Raw genomic sequence first — 12,755 nt, 5'->3', positions numbered from 1 at the left:
ACTGAAGTTTCTTTTGTATATTACATTGATATTTGAGTCACTATTGATTCCCGAATGATAAAAATAAATGTATTACCATAATACAATCCCGTTTATACACATCTCCTATGCATGATATGTAATAACGAATTAATCCATAATATTTTTAGAGCAAATTGTGCAATCGGACAGGGGATGTTTCCCAGTCGCAAATGTAAAAGTATTCATCTACTTCAAAAAGCGAAAACTCGATGTATCTTGTAAATAATTGCAATATGTGTGACGTTTTGAAAATAATAGAAATTGCCAGTGTGCGAATCTTTTGATAAATTTCTTTTCAGCATGTCTTCTCAATTTCGTACACAATTATAATTATTATACCTCAAGACTTTTATATTTATATGCATATTTATATTTTCATTTTTATTTTCATATATGGCGTATGTTCTATTATTTCAATCTTCCATTCACACACACACACACACACACACACACACTGAACTGTTGTAGCAATGCAGCCATAAAAATTCGCCACATTTTTATGATTCGATTTATCTGCATTGATCGTAGAAATATTTGTATAACATATATCCGATTTTGAATATTATTATCAAATAAATAACGGCTTGACTCGAAAATTCGGATGAATATCTATGTAACTCCAGCGTGGCTGCGCATGTTAGTATAAATTTTTTTTGTCTGTCGAATGACATAATCCAATTAGAGCGAACGCGGAACGTAAACCGAGCGTTAATTGGAGCGTGCGTGCTGGTTCTTTTATGTAGAATTCACAAGCTGACACGGATATTCTGCAATTTATTCGGACAATTGTTACAAGTCGTTTTCCCCGTTTGTTCGGTGGAAAGCGAGAAAATAATACTTTGTAGCTTTTGCGAGAGATACGGGCGGTGCGATTGTTAATATTAATAATAGCTAGAAATTCAGCAATTTCAAGCACGGCAACGTCGTTTTAAAGATACGTGAAATATAGAATTATTCGTATCAATAATTTTATGGAATAATTACAAAAGATAAATATCGGAAAATCGAAACTGAAGAAATATTATGTAACTTCTGTAGTATCCTATTATATATATTAATGATTATAGATTCACAAACAGTGGAGAACAAGATTACTCATTCAATGAAATAGAAGAACGTGTACATTCAAGTTGCGAGAATAAACGTTTCCAAGAATTTCTCAGGCCTTCTCGTGCATATGTATATAGCTTATAAATAATAACACGATGTAATTATGCATACATAGGATTAATTAAGACGAATTGAGATAAAAAGGATAAACATGACACTAGAATAGAATCGTTCTAAAATATGTTAGGGATATTCTATTACAAATTTGATACATCACGCAAAAATATAAAGTAACAAAACTATATTTAAATGAGGAATACAAGAAACATGATAGCAGATAAGAGAGAAAGAGAGAGATTAATGCCCAAAAAAATTTAAATTAAGCTTATATTTCAAACAATTCAATCTTTGTAGAGGAAAATTTTTTCCGGATCCATATATTACTGTCAGTTTTCGCTTATCTCAAACTTCAGGCGAGGTCATTAACTTGCAAGAGATACAAGAGTGAGAGAGAAAGAAAGAGATTTTCATCTCAAGAGATAGACAAGGATATCGCCGAGGGAATTCGCAACTTTTAAGATCAAGACGGAACGTTTTTCGACGGAGCTCGGAAAATCGCTGCTCCATTTTTTTCACGCACGCGAGAAAAAGAGATGCGAAGGAAACATCCGCGAAATTGGCGGAGATCGTGCGGAGCATCATAGCGTTTCTCTCTTTCTCGACGTATATATCTTTCGACCCATTTCGAAGATGAACGTGCTCGCGACAACCAGGAACAAATCAGCTGACGTCTGTGGAATGGAAATTCATCTTCTTCTTTTCGTTGACACTGACAAGAGAATTCTATTAGATCTAACTCATTCTACCATCAACCAATCAGCATATTAATTGTAAATGCTGACGTTTTACAAGACTGATAATGTTTGCATAAATTGATAATTAAATTAAGGGTCCGGTCTATTTTAGTATAAAAAAATTGATGATTTCTAGATATTTTTTTGAAGAATATTAGAGACCTTTTTGGTGTTTTACACATATGTTTTTATCGATGTCTAAGCAGTATGTTATTATTTTTAAATCTTGGATATTTAATGTTTTTATTTAATACGAGCCTCTGTTCGTAGCACGTTCAAAAATGCATGATTCGACGTTACTCCTCTTGTAACTATCTGAAATGAAAAAAAAACTCGATCTGGTTTTATTTCGTAGGATATTTTTGGGGTACTGAATCTAATTTGATTGGAAAAGATTAAAGAATAACAAAGTAGTATCTTTTTAAAATCAGATATCTCAATTTTCCTGAAATTTTTTCTTCAAGATTGGAAAAATTTTAAATATTAATTTTTTAAATTCTAATTAGGTTCAGTATCCCAAAAATATACTACTCGTATCGAACAGAAAAAAAAAAGTTAAATATTCAAGATTAAAAAATATATGTAAAACGCCAAAAAGATCGATCCCTAATATTCTCCAAAAAAAAATTCCTAAAAATCATCAATTGTCCACTAGAATAGACTGGACTCTTGACAAAAATCTGAACAATATTCTGCGAGTCTAACAAATATTACATATGTCTTCTATTCGCTACGCAAAAATTGAATTCATGGGAAAGCCGCTGTCAGCGTCGCGGCGGCGACGGTGACGATGGAGGGAGGGATGGGGGGGGGGCGGTGATGGTAGCGGGGGCGGTAATGGTAGCGGCGGCGGTGACGGACGGCGGACGGCAGTCTCGGTCGGCGCGTCACTGACGACGCGCACGGCGCACGTTGACGAACGTCGCTCTCGGAAAGAGCGCTAGTCGTGCGAGCCGGAGCGAGCGAGGCTGTTCCGTTTCATTGATCTTTTCTCTCGCGTTGGTCCCGCGGACCGTCTAGCTCCGCGACAATATTCCTCTCGAAGAGAGAGAGAGAGAGAGAGAGGATACATCGTCAACGACGACGACGATGGCAAGAACCGCGCGAGCGCGGCTGCACGCGATTCTTTCATCGACGAACCCACGTTACTCCCGATTGTGATTCCTCGCGGAGGGAGGGAAGGTCTCGGTGCGCTCGCTGTTGAATTATATCCGCGGAGAACTTATCTGTACGGATCGACCGCGGAGTCGCGTCGGTGGTCTCCTCTCGACATTCGTCAAGCGAAATCGATAAACGGGGTCGTCGCGAAAGAGGGAGAGAGAGAGAGAGAGAGAAAGAGGGACGGGCGCTTACGCGCGCACGTTACGATTCGCGTCGTGAAAGGTAGGAAACGAGGACTCGCGGATGGAAGGAGAGAGATAATCGCGGGAGTGTGACAGCGACCGTGGTGTGGACTCGACTCGGCGTAGAAATTCGCACGACGACGTTTCTCTTAGCGCGTGAGTCTTTCCTGTCAAGGGGATTCTTTCATCGACGAACCCACGTTACTCCCGATTGTGATTCCTCGCGGAGGGAGGGAAGGTCTCGGTGCGCTCGCTGTTGAATTATATCCGCGGAGAACTTATCTGTACGGATCGACCGCGGAGTCGCGTCGGTGGTCTCCTCTCGACATTCGTCAAGCGAAATCGATAAACGGGGACGTCGCGAAAGAGGGAGAGAGAGAGAGAGAGAGAAAGAGGGACGGGCGCTTACGCGCGCACGTTACGATTCGCGTCGTGAAAGGTAGGAAACGAGGACTCGCGGATGGAAGGAGAGAGATAATCGCGGGAGTGTGACAGCGACCGTGGTGTGGACTCGACTCGGCGTAGAAATTCGCACGACGACGTTTCTCTTAGCGCGTGAGTCTTTCCTGTCAAGGGGATCCCGCGTCCTTCGTCTCGTACTCGGCGCGATCTCAATGGAATGTCGTGGTCGCGCGACGACGTATCATAGTAGTAACCTTGAGACGACACCGCCAAGGTAACCAGCTTCCGCGAGAACGATCGTTCCCGTTCGTTCCCGCGTCCTCGCATCGGCCCGTCGTCGAATACCGGAGCGGCGCGATTATCCGCGAAATGCGAAGAAGAGCTCGAGCGTACCTCGATCGATAGGCGCACGGCCTTCGTCGGACTGACTTCCTCGCGCACGCAACGCGAGCGAAGGCGCTCGTCATCGGGGAGCACGTGCACCGACGACGACGACGACGTCGGCAGGTTGGATCGGTCGGTCGATCGTCGCCAGGCAACCGGGGAGAAGGTCGAAGCATGTGATTACCACGGCGGTCTCATCGATCACGCGCCCGATCACCTTGAGGGAGAGGGATGTTGCGACCGTTGAACGGCAGGATCACTTAACGGCGGCCGGAACGTCGATGGCCGACGCGACGACGGGGTTGCCGGACGATGAACGGTAAGGGTGGCATATAGTGACAGGTGGATATCGCTAACCGCGCGAGAAAGTATACGCGCGCCGCCGCCGTGGGAACAGCGAGCGTGAGGGACAGACAGGTAGGAAGCCGTAGCACAGGTGGTGGTGGCAAGGACGGATAGCGAGGAGAGAAAGAGAGAGAGAGAGAAGAATAGCCGTGTACTATACTGTCCTGGGGAGGGAGGGCCGAGCCCCTGCGAGGACTTTAAAAAAAAAAAAAAAAAAGTATACAATGAAGAGAGAGAAGGTATGACATGTCAGTGTAGCAAATGACACGTAAAGAGGGAGAGAAGGCGAGAGTGAGAAAGAGGCAAACTTAAAGAGAGAACGGACGCACGAAACCGCGAATAATGAAGGAACACGGAAATAAACATCCGGCGGAACCGGCGGCGAAGACACTAAAGTCGCTGCTTAAGAAGCCCGGCCAAACGAAGGCCAAGTCGCAGAAGCATCGCGTGGTGATCAACGAGAAGCTGAACGAGTTCTTCGCGGCCGATTACATCATACTGATCAAGGAGGAGTGCTGCGCCGATTACGAGGAGGACTGCGACTGCTGTTACCAGGAGCACGAGTTCATGCGGCTGGGCAATTGCAAGGAGTGCCGGGCGGAATTGAACCTGCACTTTGGCCTCGGTAACGGCAGATACGGCGAGATGCCGAGGGGGGTAGAGCAGACGTTGCGCGAGACCCCCGCGCGTCCTGGAACCCGCGGCAAGAGTCAGCAGGGTCGCGAGGACTCGCAGGAGGACGACGACGAGGAGGACGAGGAGGAGGCGGACGACGGCGAGGAGGAAGAGGACGACGAGGAGGAGAGGGAGGACGAGGAGGAGGACGAGGTTGAGAACGTCGACGGGAAGACGGTGAGGACGGCGACGGCGACGGAGAGGACGACGACGACGACGTTGATGGAAGGGAAGGACGCGAGCGAGCGAAAGGACGCGGAGGACGGGACGAAGGGACGCTCCCGATCGAAGGAGACCCCTCAGGATTCTCAGGATGAGAACGGGAGCGTGGTTCAGCCACCGCCAACGCCGCCACCGCGGCACGAGCAGCAGGAAACTCTCAGCCCTCCGGAGGGTTACAAAGACGTCTGCTCCAACAGCGAGATCGCCAACGAGACGGAGCAGCGTAGCCGTACGTGCACGGAGTGCAATTATTATCAGCAACAGGCAACGCAGGGTGAGTCGAGCTTTCTCTCTTTTATGTTAGCCTCGCTAATAAAACTTAAACTCACTTATTTTCTCGATTAATACTTGGCAAAACGAGGAAGAGACGCCTTCCTCCGTTTCCTTGAATTATCGCGTTATAAGATAGACAAAGATAGACTAAGATTAAATATATTTCGTTATCTGAAAATAACAGATATTTAAAACGATATTTGCATTTTTTTATATAAAAAAAGTGATTTTATATATATCTGAATTAATTTTAATTTTACTTTGCTTATTAATTATCAAAATCCAATGAATAATATATTGAAAAAAGAATTAATATATAAGCAATAATTTTAACTGGATAATTGCAGAAACTGGCGAAATTATAGACTATCTTGCAATGGGAGAGAATTTCGATTCTAATAATTTTTTATAGATATTCCCGGTAGAGAGAGAGAGTTTAATTTGTTTGGTAGATATCTTCCTGGATTAGATTCTCATTTAGATAGATTAGAGATTATGAAGACTAGCGGAGAGGGAGAGGAAGGATGGAGATTGGAAGTATTATCTCCAATAATTGAATAGAAATATATATTTTACTATATTATATGTATATCATATCATATTATAAGTTAAATCACTGTCAATAATTAATTAATATAGTGATACGTTATTTGTTTTATCCATTTTGTAAATTTTACTTTTTTATCTTACTAAAGAAGTTATATATATATATATATAATAATATTAGAAAAATAATATTAATTTATATAGAATGAACAGATCGCATCGATACAATAATTTGCTATTATTTAGTTTGAAGCATCAAAAGCACCATATGAATGTTGTTTTCGTTACTAAAGAAAAAAGAATAATTTCATAATGTTCTGCAACGAGTCACATAATACAAAGCTTAATGTAATAAACCATAGTGCACATTTGAAACTTTCATATTCAGAAAACTTCTGATGCGTATTCTACATCTTTGGTTGGAAAAGGAGAGAAAGTCCATGCACAGCCTGTTATTATCTAACAACCGTGTAAAATATTCGCCGGAAACAATATTCGCAATATTAATATTCCCAGACGCTCAATTAAAATAAATTTAAGATGCGTTTTGTCTCAATTGACCTTTTTTTTTGTATCGCAGATATCGTTATGTTTAACATAAAAATTAAATCTGTCCATTAAAAATTCGCGTAGTAATTTTCGGGTAACGCACAGTTCCAAATTTCTATTAACCATATCTGAATTTTCTGCGCAAGAATTGTTTTAATATTTTTATTACTTCTTTTTTCATCGAGCATTGTATTTAAAATTGGTCATAGAATCATAATAACAACCTATTACGTTGGGAATAAAAAATTTAATATTACTTATTAAAAATACTATTAATTTACACAATTATTGTATATATGCTTATTTATAACTTTATCACTATTGATATTTATTGATTATACATACAGGGTGTCCCAGACTTACTGCATCCCCTGCTAATAGCAGATTCTTAAAATCATTTGGAGATGATTTTTCCTCAGCAAAAATATCGAGGCATCAATAATTTCCGTGTTACAAGCGATTAAAAAAGGAGGGCTTTTTGCAAACTAAACTTTATAGAAAGTTAAATCTACATTCTTTAGTTAATTTCAGATAGAGTTTATTTTAATAGAGAGAGAAAATTCTAATTTAAGGCTTAGTTACAAAGATATATGATGGAAAAAATTGGAAACTTGCAAAAAATAATGACCTCTCTCGACATTTTCGCTGAGGAAAAATCGTCTCCAAATGATCTCCAAATGATGCAATAGATCTGGAACATTCTGTATATGGTATTGCTAAAAATATTTTTTTCTGCCTTCCAATTAAAATACATTCTAAAAAGCGTGTTATCTGATGGTCTAGAATTCAAACGAAGTTTAACATTTGGTAAATTGCAGATATTTATTTTCTCTTTAAATGTCAGTTAACCGAAAAATATAATAATCATCGTATTCCTCTCCGTTTTTTAATGAAATCAAAAAAATATGCCTAGAGGCACATAAAATAATTTGAAAGAAAATAATTTCAAAGTCTCCCTATATGACGTATCGCGCTTGTTGTGTATTACATTTCAATATTCGTAACAATGTACTAATATAATTCATATATAATATAATACGCTTTACGCTGCATTATTGTGCATAATGAAAGTAATGATGCCACGTATCAAGAGTTGAATCTATCAGCTTTAATGGAAAGGTGCAAATTAGGAGAATTGCATCGTTGCTCAGCTCCTTTCTCACACATAACTGAGAAACAGTCCCACGATATCCCTCCGCACAGGATGCGTATATAATAATGGTATTGTTTTTCATGAGTCTAGCCACGCTCGGTAAGCCGTTTAAGAACATAGCAGAATTTTTATGCGCATTCTTTAGAATACCAAGAGAGCTTTTTAAAAGGAAAAATATCTGTACTTGTGAATATTCGCGATTATTCTAATTTACGTAATAGTTATAACAATAATAATCTCTTCACATATTCACTTTTTAGAAATAAATAGATAAAAAATAGTAACGCCATATATAATAATTGAAAAACGACGTCGAGCTAAGCTTGATCAATCTTAAAACTTTGAGGAAAAATAATTTAAGTATGTAGAGTATATTTTGCATAAAATGGGATGCATAATTCGTGTATTTATCGATTAAAAGCCTTGATTAGATTTATGAACGCAGTCACAAAATGCCAATGCGTGTAGAGTATAGGCTTTATTCGCGTATCAACGTTCACCGGAAGCGCGGCCTAGCGTAACTCCGGTACTTCCCTGATACTCGGTAAGAGCACTTATATTTCTAACCAAACGACTCGCGTTTTACGCTACGAGAAATAGAACTAAATTCTCCATTAGGCGTTACGGTGTTTAGATTCTGCAAAATTTTCGAAGCTTGTAAAAAATAAAGAAGGCAAAAAATGTAAAAAACGTAAAAAAAAAAATAAAATATCAATACCACACACATGTGACACATGAACGAAATATTTCAACGTGAACATTAGATTCGTAAAATCGTGTCTCATATAAAAATTCGCAAAATAGAGTTTTTATTTTCATGTTTCAAATTTGCAACAGGTTGCGATTTATATGTGAATGTGTGTATATATGTATAAGCAAAAATAAAAGACAGTTATTTGATGTTTTCATGAGTAAGTCGCACCCTCGCTTTAAAGCGACAAAAATCAAAAAATGACGTAATAAAATTCTCTAGAGAGCAAATTACATAAAATGCATAACGCGTTACCAGAATACAAAGTTGTCATTCGAACAAAGTAACTTGTATCTATGCATGCATACGTTACTCATGTAAATAAAATTCGTTTTTGAAATTCATGAAATAAAATGTCAAATGATTTATTACTTTATTTGTGCGACTTTTAAAGTGCGCGAGATAGCAATATGATTGAATAAAAAAATAAAATTTTACTCTCCGATAATTCAAACGAATTAGCTTGATTTTCTTGCGATTAAAGGATGCGATATATCGTGAAGACGATACGACATTAGATGACAATAGAAAATGTACGTCAGCATATTATTAGTGCAAGTGTGCTGGACTGGAAACTGCACAAGTTATGCAAGCTGTCAATGGCTCACAGTACGACTTTGAAAGTACATTAATATCGATAGCCATCGCTTGGAACAATTGTCATAACTAAGAAAAACCGTCAAAATATCCTCTTCGAATTTGATAACATTCAAGAATTTCTTTTAAAATTCTATTATTAAATTTTGAAAGAAACCAATTTTTTTCTCGAGTGAAGTCTTGCATTTATTACTCTTACATTTAATAAAAATACGTTACGTTTAAATAGCAATATGATTGAATAAAAAAATAAAATTTTACTCTCCGATAATTCAAACGAATTAGCTTGATTTTCTTGCGATTAAAGGATGCGATATATCGTGAAGACGATACGACATTAGATGACAATAGAAAATGTACGTCAGCATATTATTAGTGCAAGTGTGCTGGACTGGAAACTGCACAAGTTATGCAAGCTGTCAATGGCTCACAGTACGACTTTGAAAGTACATTAATATCGATAGCCATCGCTTGGAACAATTGTCATAACTAAGAAAAACCGTCAAAATATCCTCTTCGAATTTGATAACATTCAAGAATTTCTTTTAAAATTCCATTATTAAATTTTGGAAGAAACCAATTTTTTTTCTCGAGTGAAGTCTTGCATTTATTACTCTTACATTTAATAAAAATACGTTACGTTTAATAAAAATTAAACTTTCCATGTGGCCACATACACATATTTAATCATGGAAAATGCCGTTGGGACCGTATTTAATTTTATAACAAGAGCAATAAAAAAAAAGAATAAAAAGAATTTTAGAAATAACGTTTTTTTTTTTTTAATATTACTATATCGTATTTTAGATATTCTTACTATAGGTATTTTTACTATAATCATATTGCTCTGCTGATAAACGTATAATATTTATATACGATTTGATACGATCAATATTATACGGTGCGTTAGACTGAGCATGTTGAATTCCTTTTGACTTATAGGTCAGTTGAATAATTTCGGAATGCGATAAAATTACCGAGAATGGCAATCTATCGAATTTTACAATGATAGAATTCTAATTTAAATCTTGAACGCGAAAATATATTAAAAAATAATTAAAATCTGATAAAATTTTCGTAAAATAAAAGAGATTTTTTTGCAAATTCTTCAATTCTTAATAATGACAGGAAATACGCCATTTCTGGCACACTCTATATATCTCTTCTGCGTATCTATTAAAACGCCGCGCCGTGATACAACACGTCTGATAACAGATAAAGTTTCTATAGCCTTACCGCTTTAAGATCTTAACGAGATATTGCAGTACAGAAATGGCATTTGTATCAGACACTGCGACTTCATTGTCCACGACCATAAAATGGCAGATTTAACGGATAGTGTAATTAATTCTGCGAGGATCACGTATTATCCAAAGATTACCAGTGAGTAATGTAGATAGCGTACATTTGGCATATCAACTCGGTCGCTTTAGAAATTGATAAATAGAGCGTTCAAATAATCTTATAATGTACATATACAAAAAATTATTCTACTAACAATAATTATATATTCATTGCAATTATGTATTATCCATATTAATACAATAAAATTATGCATTACAGATATTAATATAATACATATTAATTATAATTATATATTATAATGTAAATAAAGATATCAACAAGTATCCATTGGAAACATTGTTTCCCAAGTGTTTATTGAAAATCGTAAAAATTTAGAATTAGAGAATACGAGTGCGAGTTTTCTTTTTATGTTTTAGACTGCGAATCGCAAGCGAAAGAACATGGAAATAAGCAGGATACGCAAGACAACAAGGACACGGTGCACGAGGATTGTCAAAGAAATTTGCAAGAAAGACTGGATAAACAGCATCGAGCATCTCTCCCTGGTATATTATTTTTTCTTACTTTACAGATTGACTTGAAATTTGAATTTCTTTATTGCAAAAAAACTTGTCTGTACAAACTATTCTTGAATGAAAACTTATTTATCCTTCAGATACTTTTAACTTCTCGGTAGTATTGATTTAGTAAATTCAAGCAAGATCTTAGAAAACATTTTAAAACTCTTCAAGACATTCTTATAAATTTTAATTATACCATTCACGCGCGCAATTTTATTTTTATAAATTTTTATAAATTTTAATTATATCATTTACGCAATGAATAATAATTTATTCTTGCATGTAGTTGCAACAATGTTCTACAATACATGAAATTAACAAGAATAATATTTACATGTACAGTTTGTTATTTGATGATAATTAATGATCAATTTTAAATAAATCTCGAATACGATTACGATTATTTATTCATTTTATTAAGGTCATAAACTTGAGTAAATAAAAAATGCCATGTGTTACGGCGTACATATATATCTACCTATCTCTAACGTGTAATTTTTGAAATATAAATCTTGATATAATGTTTATTCGTATTTAATGAAAATATTTTAAGTTTTAATTCGCGATGCGTCTCCCTATTTGCTTCATCCAAGCGATACAATAATTCTGTTCCTAGATTTGCATCATCGTTATCTCGTGGAAACAATAACGATGACAACTGTTACGGAGCGGCGTATCGTGCGGGAAATTAGCGAGGAGGAGCGAAAGGATTGCTACGGACGACCCGACACGGATAAAGACAAGAATGTTTGCGACGTTCCGAGGGATAATGGTTTTAATCCGGCGCTTTGTCCCGGGACGAGCGTTCACGAGAATGCAGGGCAGTTGATCGCGCCGCGGTGTAACGAGTCGGATGTCACAGAGGATCGTGAAATCGAACACGCGAACACCAAAAATCCTACGACAGGCAACGACAAAAGGGAGGCGACAGTGGAAGCGGAACGCATCAGCGATCAAACGACGACAACGACGACGACAACGGCGGGCGAGCAGTCGCGCGAGCAGGACGCGAAAGAGTTGTCCCTCATGTTCAAGCTAGGCAACGTGTCCCTCGCCAGTAACAGCCTGAAGCCGAATTCTGCGGTGAGACAACTTTTTCCTAACCCGAAGTTCATCTCGCCACCGCCGGCGCCTGCCAACAAAGCGACTTGCCCGGAACATTCTCAGGACGCGGAGGCACAAAAGTTTCTGATCACCGCCGAGAGTCTACGGCTGTTCGACGCCGTGAAAAAATCGACGATTCCCGGCGGCTCGTACGAGTCGCCGGAATGCGAATCGTCTAACTCGATCAAGAGATCCATCGAGCGGAACACGCTGCGTCGGAGCCTGATCGGCAAGTACAACACGATATCGCGCAAGAAGAATCTACGGCCCAAGAATCTGTCGTTGGAGGAGCGAATCAGGCAACTCACGTGCGTTGATCAGGATGACGAGAACGTGACGGACACGACGGACAGCTCCGATAACACCAATTCTGGTACGGGAGATGTCAAGTATCAGGGCGGAGATCTCTCGATACGAACGTCACCGTTGGGCGAGGAACGGCCTATGTGCGAGTCGCTGCCGGCGAGTGTGGCTTCAACGGAAACCACTGCCACTTTAACGATGGTCCCGACAAGATCGAGCTCCCTGACGACGATGACGACAACGACAGCGATGACGACAACAGCGGCGAACACGATGACGTCCGCGAACACGCACGGGCACAATTCGATGCTCGGAATG

General features: G+C 38.8%; 1 protein-coding gene across 1 annotated transcript in view; it reads left to right on the top strand.

The window, feature by feature from the left end:
• The first annotated feature begins 3,457 nt into the window (after positions 1-3,457).
• Positions 3,458-12,755, top strand: part of LOC115244473 — a 14,272-nt gene continuing 4,974 nt past the window's right edge. The window contains exons 1-3 of the mRNA XM_029822137.1: positions 3,458-5,570; positions 10,887-11,015; positions 11,647-12,751. Coding sequence (XP_029677997.1) covers positions 4,742-5,570; positions 10,887-11,015; positions 11,647-12,751 — 2,063 coding nt within the window. The 5' untranslated portion in view covers positions 3,458-4,741. The remainder of the gene's footprint in view (positions 5,571-10,886; positions 11,016-11,646; positions 12,752-12,755) is intronic.

Source organism: Formica exsecta, unplaced genomic scaffold (assembly GCF_003651465.1).
Source record: "Formica exsecta isolate Colony F162 unplaced genomic scaffold, ASM365146v1 scaffold82, whole genome shotgun sequence".
In the NCBI taxonomy this organism is placed as follows: domain Eukaryota; kingdom Metazoa; phylum Arthropoda; class Insecta; order Hymenoptera; family Formicidae; genus Formica; species Formica exsecta.
The sequence above is the reverse complement of the archived record's forward strand: the minus strand, read 5'-3'. Positions and strand labels throughout refer to the sequence as shown.